This window comes from Corvus hawaiiensis, chromosome 4 (genome assembly GCF_020740725.1).
Source record: "Corvus hawaiiensis isolate bCorHaw1 chromosome 4, bCorHaw1.pri.cur, whole genome shotgun sequence".
Classification (NCBI taxonomy): domain Eukaryota; kingdom Metazoa; phylum Chordata; class Aves; order Passeriformes; family Corvidae; genus Corvus; species Corvus hawaiiensis.
The window spans coordinates 52843382-52861456 of NC_063216.1; the positions used below are offsets into that span (position 1 = coordinate 52843382).

Genomic DNA, 18075 nt, shown 5'->3' on the forward strand with positions numbered 1-18075 from the left:
ATCATTTATACCTCAGGCATTGACTCCTGCCTATTGGTATGTTTTTGCTCCATCACTGTTCTTTCTGCAGGTGCTGTTGGACAATCAGTGAACAAGAAGGACAGTCAGGCAGGAGGGCAAGGTGCCACTATCGTACAGAAGATTTACACATAGCTATACCCTGTTCTGTGTGAACAGGGCTGTAACTGCACTGCCCTGAAACCTTTTCTACAAGGGGTAGCTTCAGCTTTGTGCTTCTTTGAGGGCACAGCAATTGGCCTGACACAGCATCTGACCTGGGACATCATAACTGAGTTCACTCACACTATGGAGCTATTATGCCATCATAAGAACCAGCCTGAACTGCATCATTTCAAAGCCAGCCAGCCGAGTTTGAGGCTGTTTCTCTGGCATCCCAGAGACCAGCATCTCAAATATGGTATTTGAATACAAGATTATGTTACCTATTATGCACATTGGCATTCAAGCTATTGAATGGTAAGAGCAAATCGTTCTCATTGGTCTTCCTGTATGAGCTTCTGAATTACTCACCATCATCCAGAAAGTGATAAAATTGTATTTATGACTACTACATAAAATTCAAACATGACCTTTATTTACATTAGGTTTTCAAGCAGTGGGCTTTGCAACATACATAACAAAATTTCATACTACATTTTTTATAGGTAATCAGGTTGAAAAACTGATCTACAGAATCAATTTGTCAAAACTGGCTAAGCAGAAAATGTGTCAACTCGGCTTAAGAGTACTCTGTCAGTTTTACACCATTTTCTATTGTTCAGAGTATTTCTGATGTCCTGGTTATGAAAACAGAATGCTCATGCAGGTTAATTTACAGTGAGCTCTCTAGTACATTTTATGTTCTTCACTTGTTCAGAAGAGCATGTCAATACTCTCCCCACCTTGTCTCACAAAGCAATTACGGGTCCAAATAGGGAGAAAACTTGAGCTATCAGGAGATTTTTAACAGAAAAAAAAAATAGATTTAGCAAGGCAAGGAGTCAGAACTTTCATTCTCTGACTAACTGAATTAGAATCTCTCATTCTGTAGAAAACAAGTTGTACTGTAAAGATTAAACAAGTTCTTTTATTTCATACTAACATTATGCAGCAACCAATATGAGTGTCTAGGTAAACAGAGACTTTGTGAAATGTTTTGCTGCAAAGCTGACCAGTAATGCACGCAAATGATAAAGTCATCAACTCTGCTTACTGCCAGAAATAAAAAAAAAAAAATGGCTTCAGGAGCAAGTAACACTGATTCATACTGTACTGTGCTCAGGCACTAGCCGATAAAATCTATTAAACTACATGGGTGGAAAAAAAATCAGAGCAGCTTTGTTATCTTACTTGTGACACCTTATTTAAATTTCAGGCATTACTTCTTTATATCAGCATAAATATGTAGCCTTCTACAGGTTTTATGATGTGGTTACAGAGAAAAATGTTATAGTAGAAAGCAACAGCTAGTTCAAGGAATTTCAGACATTGAAATCAGCAAGATACAAAGCTAAAATTCATATGTTCCTTTTCAAGTTATGAATACTTTCACTAAAACATAAATATTTTAACATATATTATTTTTTTCTGACATTCAAAATTGTAAAGTCAATATGGCAGAATTATTGTTAAAAGCACATATTTACAAATATTCTTTTTTCCATACATAAAGTATTTGGCATAATTATAACAATATTACTGCATACACAACTGTTTGCTTCTTTTTCACATAATGGTACACTCCTTATTAAAATTTACCAATTATGTACAAAAATACTTGAACATTTATTATAGAAAACTTCTATAACTACTGTCAACAGCTTGTAACTGCTGAAGGTTTAATTGAGAGAATATAAAAAAGTGGTCACTTTCTTCCAGTTAAACTATCAACAAATCAAACACAGCTAAGATCAACATGAGCTTCCCAACAAAAGAGGGAGAATATATTTAACAATATGATTTAAAATGCAGTTCACACATCTGTTCCCAAGCACATTTAAACAGTCAATAAAAGAAAGAGGATACAAAATGTACATACAGAAGGTGCTTTTGTTTCCCTTCCCCTCCACATTCCTATGTCTTGGCATTAGCTTTCCAGAGCTCTTCAGATGCCAGTCACTATAATACAACCTAAGGCCAAACACCATTCTCAACAATAAAGATGATGGTGATGAACTCAAGCTAAAAAGCAAATCAAAACCCTGGCTCCAATGGCACATACACATCCAAGGAACTGTTCAGATTTTTCGCTAGATTTTTTCAAAATTATTAATGACCTTCACAATTAGCTTTTGAAATGTATGGATTGAAAACCAGCCATTTGTATTTTTAAAAATTGGCTCATTTAGTGAATTGCCTTGATACTAGTCAGTACTGACTCTTGTACATAAGTTAAATGAACAAGTCATTTGTACCTGTTTCATACACGGATTGTATTCTAGGGTGAACTTTCAAGAACAGCAGAGAGCCTTCACTAGGAAACTGCTAGCTTTAAAAAAACCCCCCCAAACTTAAAAAAACAACAACAAAAATACATTAACTGGAAGAATAAAAGTAAATTGCACCTCAAAAAGGAAAAGGATGTGTCAGGTACATACACTAATGGCACAAAACCTTATCGGGATTCACCAGAATGGTGCTGTAACGCTGAATGAAATACAGGTATCTTCCCATTGTAAAAATAACATAAGCCAAGTGTGTGTTTCAAAAATTCCAAACCACATTCTTACAACAGTCCTGTGCTGTAAAACTTGCATTATATCTCAGTTTTGCCACATACATTTGAAATGACCAACTTGTTTATAAGATAAGAGAAACAACTTCCAGCCTACTTGCAGAAACATCCTAGTCTACAGACTACTTTGTTAGAAAGCGTGCATTTATCTCTAGTAGTAAAGATCCAGTCAGTGTATTCTGCATTTTGTAAGAAGCATTCAGCTAACTCAGATGAGAGTTCTAAGGTTTTAGATTTAATTTTTTAAATAAAAACAAAGTACAAATAAAAGTATTTATCAGTATTCACCACCATGAAATTAAAAAAAAAATCCTCTCATTCATGCTTCCTATTATATCTGGCAACCTAAATTAGTAATTTCATTTCAAATGTGCAACATAATATTAATAAGCATTTCGAAATTACTCAAAAGAAAAGGTGGACAAAATATTAAAGTGCCTAACTAAATGAGTTTTACCATTTTTAAAAAATATTATTTCTTAAACAGTAAAGAATGTGTTGCAATTAAATACAAAAGTGGCTTCTCATAGCTGAGAGACTTTGCGGGGCAGAGGCCTGGGCCGGGGAACCTGCTCAGTCCTCCTGCTGCTGTTTTCCAGGTTGTTTGGCCGAACCAGCTGTGGCTTGGGTGGCAGTGCCGGAGGGTCTGCGGCAGGCGGGATGGAGAGGCTGTGAGGTAGAGGAACGGGGCGTTTCAAAGTCCGCTCATACACGCTGTAAGGTGGCGGGGTTTTGCTTTCTTTTCTCACAGGCTCCTCAGAAATGCTGTAGCTTGGGACAGTCACTGCTGGTTCGCTGCCTTGGCTTTCAAAGCCTGATGTCTCTGATGTGCTACATCGGCTGAGCGAAGAGATGCCGCTGCTGTAACTCCCTGACAGCGCCGGGGAGTTGGATATGAGCCCCGAGGAATGATACTCCACTGGAGACGGTGTGAATGATTGCACAGACCCCTGCTCAAAAAAAAGGGCAAAAGAAGAATTTGCCTGGCATATAGGAGGAAGAGTGTTTCTGTGCTCAGACTGAAAACATACATAGATACAGTGCAGGTACTCTGAGCTTTGACAAACAGAAATGGTTGTGCTCCTGTTTAATCAAGACCCGGTAAGAAACTAATAAAAAGCTCATTTCAGTAGTGCCTGGGTACACTTTAGATAGCGGCCATGCCAGTGATGCATGTAAGTGGAAATAAAACTCTTTTTAAATGTTATCTTCCTATCATAATACCCTGGAAAAAATCTGGAAGTCTTTAGAATGCACCCTTAGTTTTCCCAGATGGAAGTGGAATGCATCACCGGGTGCGGGGCATACCTGGGGGTGTCCTGCCCCCTAACGCCAAAGCCCAGCCACTGCTGCTACTGCAGGCTCTCGTATCCCAAATTCAGTTTCCAAAGCTTTTCCTCACAGCTTTTAGTGCATTGCCATGCAGTGAAAAGTGCATTTACATCATGACATCATTTCCGAGTGTACCATAAAACCAGTGTTGGAGGGGTAGTACAAAGCAGGTGTCAAGGTAAGAGCTGCTGCTGGGTGCCAGCCCCCTTCTCTGCTGTTCCTGCTCCTATTCAGGGCAGCAGCAGATTGGTAGGAGATTAAAGCATCACCACCCTTCCTCTCCCCCATCTCCCAGGTGTTCCTTAGACACACAAACACAACACACCACATGTGCCTCAGGGACAAGGGCCATGTGGAGGACACAGGTGGCCAGTGGCTGCACCAGCAGTCTCACAGGTCAGTGAGGGATGCTGAGAGACTGGGAGCTGAGGGCCCAAGCAGCAACGACAATGCTGACGATGAATTAAAGGCAGGGACAATAAAGGCCTACCTACAGCTATCGAGCAGTTCTATTCCAGTGAAGCAGCTTCAACTGAACACTGTAAAAAGTAAGCCCACACTTTCCAAGTTGAAAAGTTTTTGCAACATATCTAATTATGACTGGAGTCACCTGAGACAATCCAGACAATCCTAAAACAATCCAGGACTCAGGCTAAAAAAGGGATGGAGAAATCACAAAAGACAAATTGCTCACTCCCATTCTTGTTAGACTGGTTGACACTCAGCTGCTCAGCTTGAGGTGAGAGTGTGAGCCATGCAACAAAGGATGGGAGTGAAGGAAGAGGAGAGGGGGCAGGGGTGTACAGAGCTGACTGCACTGACTTTTTTCTGTTGAGATAATTTTAGTTATCCATCTAGGACTGGATACACAGAGCACTGAAATCAATGGAGAAAAAAAATCTTCATTTATATCAGTGGGTTTTGTATTAGGATGATTTTTCTCTGGCAGCACACCATTAGAAGAAAGGCTAAAATCTGAGCCCTGTATATGGCTATGGAAAAGCAGAGCAAGTTTTTTTTAAAGCTCAACACTTGGTGAAGACATTTCAGACTTTCTGAGGAGCCTGTTTAACTATTAGTTTCATGTTCCATTCCTCTGCACGTGAGGAGGCTGCAGCTGCACTCCTACTCCCACAAACATCCAGGGTCAAGGTTCCAAGCACACTTGGCACTTGGATTAAGTGACCATATATCTTTTTAGGACCTTTGCTTTTGTCATTCAGAACAACAGTAAATATACGTAAAGCCTGCATGGGTAAGCACTTGGTTTCTGACAGCAGTGTAGACTGCTTTTAAAAGTAGCAAGTAACAGTCTAGACACCAAAACAGTCTGGAAATTCATGGATGCTCAAAGTGAGATCCAGCAGTTCTCAGAAGTATTTTGGACTAGCATTCCTCTTCCAAGCAGCAATGCAGACTTTGGCTGTAAAATGCTTAAATTCTGTCCAGAGCTATAGAAGAAGAATGTTAGGACAAGCTTCAAACATCCCTAAGAATCATCAGTACTGTGTCCATTCAGGATGAAAAGGAAGAGTAACTCATCTTTGTACAAGATCCTAATGTTCTAAAGAGCTTCCTAGTAAGCAATCAGGGCAACCCCAGGGATTGGTGCTCACTTCAGCAGAATGGTAATATGACTATGGGGCACTCTGATGGCCAGCAGAATTGCCTTGTGATGAATTTGGACCACTGTGCAGACACAAGCAGAAATGTTACACGCTTATGGGAAGGCAAACATGACAATGACTGTGGTCATGTAATTAGGGACCTCAAGGGGAAACGAAATATTTTGGGGTGCTGTTTTCCTCCTCAGGCAGTGTGTACCTCTGCAGTATTAGTTAGGCACTGGGTTGCTGAGGGGTTACTTTGGCAGGGCTGCCTCCCTCTGTCCTTGCATCTGAGTGCCTGAAGCACCAGTCATGCTCCTTTCTATTTGCTCTCCTTCCACGTTGTTGACTCTTGTATTTCTACCTGCAGAATCATCTCTGCTTCAATGGAGTGGCAGAGGCTATCCCCAAGACCAATGTCATGCGCTCTGCCAACACCAGGGTTTGCCTAGAATAAGCAGGCTGCATGTTTGTGTGCTCCAGTGCTTTGGAAAATACAGATTTCCCAGTCAAGTTTTTCAACAAAAAAGTGGGTACCAATATGTGGGTATCAACACACACAAATGTCTTGAAATAGAAATAAAACCTGCTCAGTTTAGCCTGGATCTCAAATTACTTTGGATGTTTAACTACCAGAGAAAAGCCAGTGCTTATTCACAGCCTATGCTTAATGTTTCCTACTGGCAGGTGTCAAACTACTTGCAACTTCTTACAACCTCCCTGGATCATCCTGCAGAGGAAATGGATATTAAAATGATTGAAGCAGGGAATACTCTCTAACAGACCCTCTAATCTAACAGCTCTGAATGCTGGAAGAATAAGACAAATGGGTTGTACAACAGGTTTTCCTTTGCTGGAACCTCCCCTTCTTCCACACTGGAGACAGAATACAGGTTTTAGTATAGGTGTATGATAAGAAAAAGAAAACATAATATAATCCCAAATAATGTACATTAAATATGTACCATCTACCCCACAACACACAAGATCCGTCCCACAAAGGCAATTCACTGCAATAAGACAGTACCTTCATTGGTGATCTGCCAGCAGGAGAAGGGGAAATGGAGGCTATGTGTCTTGCTGGTGATGCTGTAAAGTTAGAAAGATTTCAGTGCACTTGTGGCATTACAATTTTCATTAGGAAATCATTTTAAGTGTATAGGAGATCATTCGATATATAAGCATTATCTCTAGTTCCCTTGGCCAATGGCTGTAAATAGTTTTAGAGGTCTTGTTTATTTTACTTTGTTCTCTGGATTATCTTGCAGTACAACTTAGTGTAAGAAATTTCTCCATCTGCCTTTTCTGACAACTTTTATATCACTGTAAATTGATTTATAATCTACCAAATGATAACAAGTTAGAAAAAGAGTCAGTATAACAACTTTTCCCTTTTTGTTCTTAAGAAATATATTATGTATTTGTAAGTCAAATAAGGAAAATAGAAAATACATAGTATAATTATATCAAACATTTACCTGCAAATGTACTAGAAATATGCCTGGACAAACTCAGAGGCATAAGTATAATATGCAAGAAGTTTACTCATTCCCTTGAGAACAATTATATTTATAGCATCACTTGAGCAGCCTTTCCTTTAAATGGAAATTAATCTTTTGAAAGGCAAAATGGTTATAGTAACAGAACTCATGTACTTTTGTGATTGCTGTGCATTTGCTGGCCAGTAAGATTCCTTGTGGTTAATGATCATTTCTGATTGCTAACCTACAATTATCATAAAATCACAAGACTAAATTTGATCATCCTTCCTCATACTAGCAGGAACTGTCTGAAAATTATCATTCATTAGTGAAGTATTGGAAACTGCAGAGAACATTAATGAGATGCAAATACCTGCAGAGGCAGTTCTACAACCTTTCATATAAGAAATCAAATAATAAATTAACCTGCCCAAGAAGTTAAACATTAAACAGAGTGGAAAGAATCTAAGCCCTCAAGTACTGGATCTGAAATGTCCATTAACTCACCAGTCTGTGCAGGTCTTGGTGGTACAGGAGGAGATATAAGCTTTCCACTTTCTGATGTGTTTCTGGCTTCCTTCCCACTATCCAGGCTCCAGCTGCTGGGGGTGGAGTTTACAGCTGGAAGAGAATGAAAAAACTGACATAGGCATCAACACTTCCAGTTCTCTGACTTGCCTTTATCCATGAGGGTAAAAATAGACAAAACGCCTAAGAATTCAATAAGCACGCCTGAAAAGCTTTCATGATTACATCTGCACTTGCAAAGCTCTTAAATAGCAGCTGTCAATCTCATGGATGCCTGACGGATGCACCTGGCCCTCAGGTCAGTTTGTGACCAGCAGTGGCGGCCATCAACAGCAGCAACAGCTGAGATTGCACTCTGGTGCACTGCAAATCCAACCACAAAGGGAGATAAGTTTGAAACCTGTTAATATAATCAGTTTATCTTTGCACCAGACTCCTATTTAGAGGTTTCCAGACAGAGTGGAATAGACTATTCATACGCTGTTTCCATTAAATCATTTTATATACAGAAGGGACTAGAGAAAGGAACTTGCCAAATTCCTATCGACCTCCTTCACAAAGCTTTCTGTGCTAACAGTCTTGTGTTCCCTGCATAGACTACAAATTCAGAATTGAAAGAAGGTGGAAAGAAGGGCACAAAATGGAGGGAGTGAAAACTGGAAGAAATTAGAAGTGTCTGACAGAAAAAAATATCAAATAAAGAAATTATTATGGACTGAGAAAATTTCTATACACTGTTTACATCTGTGGTCAAGGATCTCTGCTTGATCATGTGAATTGCCTATCACCTTGACATGCATAAAATTGGCTGTTTTCTTTGTCTGTGTTGCCCTGACCAAATTCTATGATTTTAACTGAATGATCCCATAAAGTCTGGAAGAGCTTCCTTGATAGAACTGGATTATCTCATGTCATCAAGAAGTCACTAATATTGGAAAGAAGTCAGACAGACAGGGAATTTAACATGGACAGGACAAAACCTAATTTAAAAAACACAATCATTACACCTCCTGAGGAAAAAAAAAAAAAAAAAAAGAGTTGAACTGCTTCAAACTTTCCCATTCATCTCCCAAATACACCACCAAAAAAATCCCTCACCTTAAAAGCCTCAAACCTCTTGCCCTGCCATGTCAGTTTCCTTCTTGTTTACTTGTTTCAATTGTGAGTAGAGAATCACATGCAAGGACCCTGTGTTTATTTACAAAAATGAAACGAAAAAGCAAAGTATTGTTGCTAAATGATGACATCAAGTATCACTATTGTAGCCCCTCTGAGAGCTCTCAGGACTGCAATCCTACTGCACACCAGACTTAATACAGTAAGTACAGTAAAAATAATACTGGTCTCATATCTGAAACAATATTGTTACAGTATAATTGCACTTTAGTTGACCCTGGGATCAATGCACAGAATAATCTGGTTTTTAGAGGATCATTTTGCTTTGCTATTGCCAAAATATGCAATACGGTATTTGCTTTTATTGTAAGCTGTCACCTAACAGTATGGCTTTGCCCTCATCCTAAAATCACCTGGCACCAGACCTAGGTACTTCAGTGCCTGAATCTCTTGACAAGCCAATTATTTTTAGTCATCCAAGCACTCAGCCTTCAGGAGAGAACACTTCATTTTAATAATTCTGTGATGTACTTGGCTGCATAGGCCAGTGGAAAAGTTTTGCTATTTCCATGTTAAATTATTTCATATATTTTTCAGTCCTGTGAAAAAATTCCACCTATATTTTCATAAAATGTAAACACAAAAATACCTATAAGACCCAGCTCTTACTAAAGAAAATCTCACTCCTGGTCAGTTCTTATTACAGTATATTCTTAAAATAGTTACTTTCTATACACTTACTTTACTGTACCCTTTATTCAGCATACCAAGAAGATACCATAATGAAATGAGCATATTATAGACGTGAGGCACATAATGAAATCATGGTGAACAATTACTATGCCAAAAATATTGGATTTCCCCATGTGCAAAATTATAAGAGGCAATAATTTTTATGTGGAAAAATATATTTCTAACTTGCCCTAATTAAAAACAAAATCCCCAAAAAGCAAGAAACCACAAACTGGTGCTTTCAATCAAAGTGTAAGAGAAGTACACACAGTTGTATTTGGTAAAGAGGACCTGCTGGTACCAAACTTCAGGACTCTGTTCACCTCTTTACCTTCTGGACAATGGCACAGGCCCCATTCTCCAGAAGCTGGCTTTTCACCCCATATGTCTCTCTTGAAAAGCAAAAAGGACAGGTCTCACAGGCAGCCTGCTGCAACCTGCTTCTCCATCACCCCCCTCCTGCAAACTTCTGGGCCTTATTTGAGTGAAACACTCAGTTCAAACACCATGTTCTCCCCTTTTTGACAAAGTGTTTTGAAACTTAGATTTGTTAGCGCAATTTATTTAGTCAGTTAGAATGTTTTGACACTTGGAGATGACAGTATGCACTCAAAAGAACTGGCATTCTGCATGAACATGATGGAGTAATTAGATTTTCCTTCTTCCAAGACTGGCATGTTGCAGCATTTCCACTGACCTTTGTCAGAGCCGGGCAGATTGGAATCACTTCGTGGCAAAGCACCATCTCCAATATGATTAAAGAGCATTCTCTGTAAATTGAGAACAGCATGGTTTACACATAGCTGCTGTTGTATTTCAGTAGCCTTTAAGAAAGCAAATATATTTTTTTATTATCCCCCCACACCCCTAGGTCTACTTTGGAGGTAGAGTGATAAACATCACATAAGAACATGAACAGTTTAATAAAAGTATGTGTATACAGATAGGGAGTAGACTAGTTTTCTGAAAACTGTACACACAGAAATTGGAGGGAGGATTATTAGGTACTGAGTTCTGACAGTTTCCAGCACCTTAAAAAACATAATAAAGCTCATTCCTAAAGAGATATCTTAATAGATAACTAAACAAATAGAATGATAGATTTGCATTAATTTCATTACAGAATCAGGACCTGAACAAGATAATAATCAAGTTATGGCTGTTACCTAAAAAAATCATTGAGTATTGTTTTCCAACCCTGACTTATTTGGTAGCAGTCTTCTTACATCTCCTGTGGGTAAGAGCTGACCCATAAAACATGTCTGTCTTTCCTTTTCTTAAAATTCATTTTGTTTACAAATTGCAGTAAATTGTGGATACAAAAATGCTGTTAGCATGAAATATTCCTGCTTCTTTCCTGGCCCGTGAGAGGCTTTTCTCTCTCTCACAAGGATATTTGCAGAGTTCTGTAAACTATGAACACCTGTGACCTTGCAGAGCATTGTTTATGGTACAGTAGAAAAATATTTTGACAATGGATGTTTTAGGATTTTAGCCAATCACCCCAAGGGGTGGCCGATCCTTTGTCCAATTACACTATGAAGAAAAAAGTCTATAAAAGAGTTTGTAAAATAATTAAATAAATCAATCTTGCTGCACAATTCCTGTCTGCTGGATCTCTCTCCTCCTCCCTACCACTGCGGGACGCGGTGACAGTAAATGTATGAAAAAAAATTAAAATTCTACCATGTATTTCCTTTGGCAGCATTCAAATAATCCATGGGTCACTAGTGTGCCTTGAAAACATATGTAAACAGCATACAGCTAATCCTACAAGTAAGTCAGATGTACTTCCCAGAGGAAATGGAACAGATAAACTTCACTTTTTTTCTTACTTTTTTTTTCTTTAAAAGCAAGGTCAGATAATCAGTGAAATCCAAATAAAAATCCTATTATTGTGTCTCTTTCCACTGTTCATAGAGGACCGTGCCAAGCTGGTGAGGCACTATGCTGTGGTTCCACAAGATGGCAAACCCAGCTGCAAAGTGATCATCATTGATCTAATACGTTGCAGCTTCATGTTACACAATGAGGAACAAATAACTTGAGCCCAATTCAACTTCACTTTAAACATCTCAGAGATAGAATGCTTTGGTAGACTTTGAGCTACAGTAGGTTTGCTGTATTAGTCATAATGGGTCAGGTAATATCTCTTTTCCTGGAGTTACCATTAAATTTAGATGGTATAACTACATATGTACTCTGATGTGACAGAAAGTGTGATCATATGCTCCTGCCTGGTCTGGGTTTCTGGATTGAATGTTCACTGCCTAGTGAGTCTGCAGTGCACTAGGATGTGGTGGACAAGTGTTGAAGCCCGTTTTCTATTGCAAAGGGAAAGAGCAACGGCTGAAAAAGCAACTGAAATTGGAGGAGATAAAGAGACAAAAGCGGAATGAAATACAGAGAAACAAAGACATATTAAAAAGAATGAAATACAAAACCATATGGAAGAACAAGAGCAATCACAGGATGTTTAATGAAACGCAAATAAAAACCCCAAAAATGTGAAATTCAAAAAGCTTCACTAGGAAGAATAATAGTGCAAAAATTAAGGAGGTTGTTGACCAGTCAGTGACAGCAGGCATTCCTCTTCAGAGTATGGGAAGAGGTGGAGAGACACTGTACAATCAGCCAGCCAGAGATCACAAAGCAAGCACAAATGGATGTTGACTAAAAACAGCTGTACATAACCTTGAGCATTGATTTCAATGAGGAAGTGGATGCAGTACTGCTGTGGTCTTGTTCTGTGAAGTCCATCAAACTTCCTTAAATAAGGTAGCTATGGCCTGAAAGACTTGAAGTGCAGGAATTTGCCTGTGTATCTCATCTCTCCCAGTTGAAATACTAGTGTGAAAATTGCTTTCATTAAGCTATAACAAAGTAATTCATAAATGGGTGGTCCTTTCCTCTCAGTGTGAAGCTCCAACCAAGACTGTTGAAATGGTGTTAGAATAAAAGTAGAAAGGACAAGAAACAGTTTGAGCAGCTAAATTTAAATGAGAGTTGCAGGTATCTCTAAGATATCTCCTTACAATTGTCCTGAGGAATTCTTTTCCCCTTCTTTATCAGAAGGCAGAGAATCAGGATTTTGTTTCTGATCACAGTCCATTTTTACTGCTGAGGGAACAGCACACTAGAGAAAGAAATTTCACCTTTCCCCAGAAAGATATATCCTCATTTATGATTATAAGGGCAGAAAGAAACCATCAGACCTTCTCATCTTTGAAATATACTTCACTGTATGAGCAAGTTAATTTTCTACTTACCCTCTCATGGGACACTGAGGGTAGAGACAGATTGGGAGATTTTCCTGCTGGGCGAGTCTCAGAGAGAGCGGAGACTGGGCCTACGAGCTCCTCAGCCTCCCTTATGCAATCTCGGATAGAGTGGGGGATAGAAGTCGCATTCCACTTGGCAAAGCAAGAGTTTGTAGTCTGGGAGCAAAAATGGGATAATTTTTCTTTGCGGCAAACTGTAAAACCGCTTTATTTAAAGAGCATCTCCTGATCTTTCCTGTCTGTTGTCTTGGCTCCACTACCAGTGACGAAGTGGTCAGCAGATCTATCTGCTGTAAGTAGTTCCTGAGAACTGCCCTTAAGTCTGGCTAAGCTTCAGTATTACTTCTTAAGCCCTCAGGTAATAGCATGAAGACTTAAACAGAAAAGAGATTAAAAATTAAATCAAGAGCCAATCCAATAACTGAAGAAACAAGGGAGGAGAAAAGAACAAATGAGAAACCAATAAATAATTTCTAAAATAGAGAACCTTGGAGCTGGTTTTTATCAGAGGCAAAACTTCTGGTAGACATGAAAGTGTTGAAAGGAGAGCCTTTAACACTGTATGTATGTTCTCATCTTTCTCAGCTTCAGCAAAAGGTGCATTGTGTGATGGCAGGGATTAAAACAGCAGCTGTGTTAAAGAAAAGCACTTTAGGAAAATAGGTCCATTAAGAAGAAAAGATGAAATATGGATTCAGTATTGGCCAGCTTACCAAGCTCATGTTGCATTTCAGAATACTCAAAAAATACACGTTTCATGGAGACCTATGTAACAGTATTTTAAGGCAAGAACATAATACATACTTTTCTCTGGAGTAACAAAATGTCTATCATTCTTTTCTGAAACTACATTGAAAAATAAGAATTGCCACGGAATAGGTTATTATCTCACAGCGGCTAGGATTTGCTTCCTCAGAAGAAATAAAGGGGAGCTCAACAAGGACAACTGCCATGATTACAGTTTTTCATTTTTTGTCTTCTTCCCTAGATTGAACAAATGCTGTTGTTCCACACAAGCAGGATGTGTCATCTGGTTAAGTCTCTGCACCTCTCTCTCACTTCAGTAAGTAAATGTAAGAAACAGACCTACACCTAAAGAAATCAAGCAGAAATGTGAACAAGCACTATGTATTCTATTCACATCTCTTACATCTAAAATATTTTAGAGTATTTTCTTATAAAAACGTAAAAAAACCCTTGAAAATTTACAACAGTGAACAGACACTGAATCTGCTCAAAGTTCAACATGTGCCTTTATTGTCTTCTGAGCTATTTGTGCTCTGAGGATTCCCAACAAACTTCTTACCTGAGAAGTTTCTGAAGGAGTAGGGTAGATGGCACTGCAGGGCCTCTCTCTGGGAGACAGGCAAGAGTTTTCTCGGGAATGCTTATGTTTGTCAGACAACAGAGGAGAAGCTAGAATGTAAATGTGTCAAGTGATTAAATTCATGCAGTGAAACTCAGACATTTCAATTCTATGACAAAAAATTCCTCTCTCTCCAATAGTTCATATTCCTCAAATAATTGGCTAAATTTGATGTCTGACCAGTGACATCATGCAGAAATTCAGCTGTGTAATGTATCAAGAGTCATTTAATATGGCTTACCACAGCAGATGAGCACTGACCTCTGGCACTGGACGGGGCAGAACTGGTCACGTTAGGTGAAGCAGAATGAGTAGAACTCAAGCTTGAGGTAGATGGACTAGGCTGTGTATAGAAGAGATGCTTTTGTTACCACATCACACTTAGTGGTTTGGAAAACAAAAATTTATAGCATAATTTTCACTAGAACAAAGAATTTATAACTTCTTAGAATAGTTTATCAGTAATTCAAAATAGCAAACCAGTATAAAAAACATTATTCTAGCTACAGAAAGATATAGTAAAATACTAAATAAATAGAAATATAATTAATACAGTAAAATAATTACATCACTATGTGACAACTGGACAGAAAGGTCTATGTGTCAGATGACTTTGCATCATAGTCCATTGCTACTTAAACAAGAGAAAACAGTTACATAAAAAAAAATATTTCTAAGTGAACGAGGTTAACTTAAAGATTTGGTTTTTAAAAGAAGCATAAGCAATAGCTTTGAGATTTCTGAATGAAATAATAGAAGCATTAATTCAGTAAATAGCCTCATAAGAAAGATTCTGTATAGTTTAAAGAATGACACTAAATTATACCTGCATGTTAAAAACTTCATCTGAGCTTTCCGACTGTCCAGTGATGTTGCTGACTTCAGCAGAAGCTTGGGATGACAGTGATGAGGATGAGTATCGATTGACAGCTGGGTAACTCAAGGGGCTATCATAAGAATAATGAAGTATAAAATGGTTAACTCTAATTGTCAATCATAATTTCTCATGTGAGAACAGCACATGTTTATTAATCTTTAAAGTTTAATTGGGGGAGGGGAGGGGAGAGAGAGAGAAAGAAGGAGAGTGAATACATATACCAGCTATTCGAGGCTGAACACACTTCAGCCAGACCATACAAGGAAGCATGCATGTAATGGAAGTATTTATGGGTCATCGTCCAAGGGTAGCAAAAATATGTCATTACTAGTATTTAACTTGCCTGCGTCGTGGTATTACCCTGGTAGCATCAGGGCTCATAGAAACAGGTACGGAATTCCGGCATACACGAGGACTTCCATTTGGGAAATGAACAGGGCTAGCTTGTACACAGGCAGAAAATTCCTGGTGAGTTATTAAAAGAAGATTAATTAAAATGAACATAATATCATTAAACACTTTGTAAGATACAGATATGTAGATAACTACATATAAATGTAGTTATATTGGCACTTTGAATCAGCTTCATCATTAATATGAAAAATATTTTAACTTTTCACTAATGATAGTAAAATGTGACTATTAGTAAAACGTGACTACTTTTCTTTGCGTGGTATGGGAAGTTTATGTTTCTCTTTGCTTTTTTTTTACAAGAAGGCTACAAGCTGTAATGGGGACAAACAACCAGAAGATGTCACTGTTTGTTGCTTGGGAAAATGAACCAACCCTCAACACAGCCGAACAGTCTCCTGGTCTACCCACGCACCTGCTCACGTACCTGTATTCCCAAGCTTGACTTCATCACAAAGAACTGATCCACCAGCTTTTTGTGCAACGGCCTCATGTCCTGTGGCACCACCTTCTCATGCACCGCCAAGCCAAATTCTAGAATTTGGGCCTGCAGAAAGGGAAAAAATATTTTTGATCCATTTTCTTTAAGCTCTCATCACTAATTAAAAAAAAAATCCAACAAAATGCACATTGCCTTAAAAATACCTGTCTAAATCTCTGGAAGACCTGTAACCAAGCAAGGCCTAGGACCAAAAGCGGTAACACACAAGAGCATGTAATGCCTCTTCCCATTCAACTTTCCCAAAGGTTTCACCTATGCAAATTCAACTGTAATACTAAAAAACACTATGGATGACATAGTCAAAACTCTGACTAAACGGCAACTTTATGAAGAAGCATTCTAAATAAAAGCCTTTTTTTATAAGAACAGCTGTAAAAAGCATGAAACAACAGCAATGGTCACATCCACCAGAGACTCTGTAATATATTTGCAATGAAGTCCATGATCCCCTATCCTATTTCAACTCCACAGAGACATCCGTTAGTGGTGGCTTAATGTATACTCTTGACACAAGGCATGACAAGCTTCAGAATCACAGTGCTCAAACTTTAATCTTGCTCAAATTTGATCACATGCATTCAAAATATTGAATTGGTTACATGAGGAATCAGATAAACTTAAAAACAAAATAGCTACAGTGTGCTGTAATATCTTTGGATGAGAGCTCCTGGCTGATGTTTTCACATAGCCTTAGAGCAGGCATGCAGCTGCTCAGCATCCCTGACCTCGGGTCAGGACTGCAGCAGATCCATTCACACACATAGCCATCCCAGCCCTTCCAAATGCTCTGTGTTAAATCAGCTGTGGGTGCCAGAGAGGGTTAAGCTGCTATTACTTGGAACCCACATTTTCAGTACAGGAAGTTATTAACGCCTGTTTTACATTGTAAAGATTGGTGAGATTAACTGCAGCTTGAAAAAATAAAATTGTAATGTCAATTATGATACATTGTCTCAGTGAAATTAAAGTGAGCTCAGTGAATCTCTTCTGATTTATACTGTCTGAGGACCTGTCATTTGGCTGATCTGAGCAAAAGATACCACAATGCTGATGAAAAATGGAATTTCCATCTTGCCAAATTCCAATACTGTGACCCTTTTTATTCCAAGCTGGCAATAAAATTTGAAACTTTAACATGCCATATAGAACAAAAATAGATAAATGCCACTTTAAAAAGCTGAAATACTAGTAAATCTTGGATTAAAAAAAAAATTCAGTATTTTCAAATGGAAACACCTCGTATTTGAGGCTGATAGGTCATTGTCTTATAAATGAATGGAGAAATAATGCAAAATATATAATGCATAGCATACTCATCTGCTTAATATATCACTTTGTATTTACTTTACTGTCTACCTACTTTGGCAATTACTACTAGATATCATTCATTGCAAGAGGATTTTGAATGGTGTTTTGCTCTTATGGCAAACCTTGTAGTGAAAATATTTTTCTGTAACATTGGTAGAGTACAAATATATGCTGAAGCCATCAAATGTTTCAATGAAATAATGTTTATTCTGTAATAGTGACTTTGTGTAAAAATAACACTCACACTCACTCAACCTGTATTTTACACAAAATAGTTTGAAATGATTAAGGTGACGATGGAAAGACTAGGGGAAAAAATATTAACATGGCCCAGAAACCTGCTTGTATAGAAAGTTACTCTCTACTTGGAATCTAATTCAGAAAACACTGAAGACCACAGGGCAATTATTAACCTCCAATATTTTTTATTTTATTTGGAGACATTTTTAGCTAGAACAGCTGAGCAGGCCACCTTTTCATTCTTTTCCCCATTTTACCTGCTCAAGCATCAGTTCTCTCAAGCGTGTGATCTTCTCTCCATCCTCTGGATGGTTCAAGATGTATTCTTTGACAAAGAATGCCTAAACAGAATAAAATTACAAAGTAAAACAAAGTGAGTAAGAACACACCACTTTTGTTTCTTTTTTTAAAAAACAAGTCTCTAGATAATATTTTCCAATGTTTTCAAAGTTCCTTTCAACTGCAATAATGGGTAATACATGTTAAGTAAGTAATGAATCATATAGTCATTGGTGGAGACTATAGGCAAAAATATGTGGCCACTCTCATATGGAATTTAT

General features: G+C 38.2%; 1 protein-coding gene across 5 annotated transcripts in view; it reads right to left on the reverse strand.

Annotated features, from left to right (window-relative positions):
- Positions 1-573: 573 nt before the first annotated feature.
- Positions 574-18075, reverse strand: part of DOCK4 (dedicator of cytokinesis 4) — a 233386-nt gene continuing 215884 nt past the window's right edge. For 3 of the 5 annotated variants that reach the window (XM_048300554.1, XM_048300553.1, XM_048300557.1), the window contains 11 exons: positions 17773-17856; positions 15893-16012; positions 15398-15519; positions 15004-15124; positions 14439-14520; positions 14118-14227; positions 12800-12967; positions 10228-10300; positions 7662-7775; positions 6701-6762; positions 574-3684 (listed from right to left, as the gene is read on the reverse strand). In XM_048300554.1, coding sequence (XP_048156511.1) covers positions 3259-3684; positions 6701-6762; positions 7662-7775; positions 10228-10300; positions 12800-12967; positions 14118-14227; positions 14439-14520; positions 15004-15124; positions 15398-15519; positions 15893-16012; positions 17773-17856 — 1482 coding nt within the window. In that variant the 3' untranslated portion in view covers positions 574-3258. The remainder of the gene's footprint in view (positions 3685-6700; positions 6763-7661; positions 7776-10227; positions 10301-12799; positions 12968-14117; positions 14228-14438; positions 14521-15003; positions 15125-15397; positions 15520-15892; positions 16013-17772; positions 17857-18075) is intronic. The other 2 variants (XM_048300556.1, XM_048300555.1) reach the window with 1 other exon arrangement.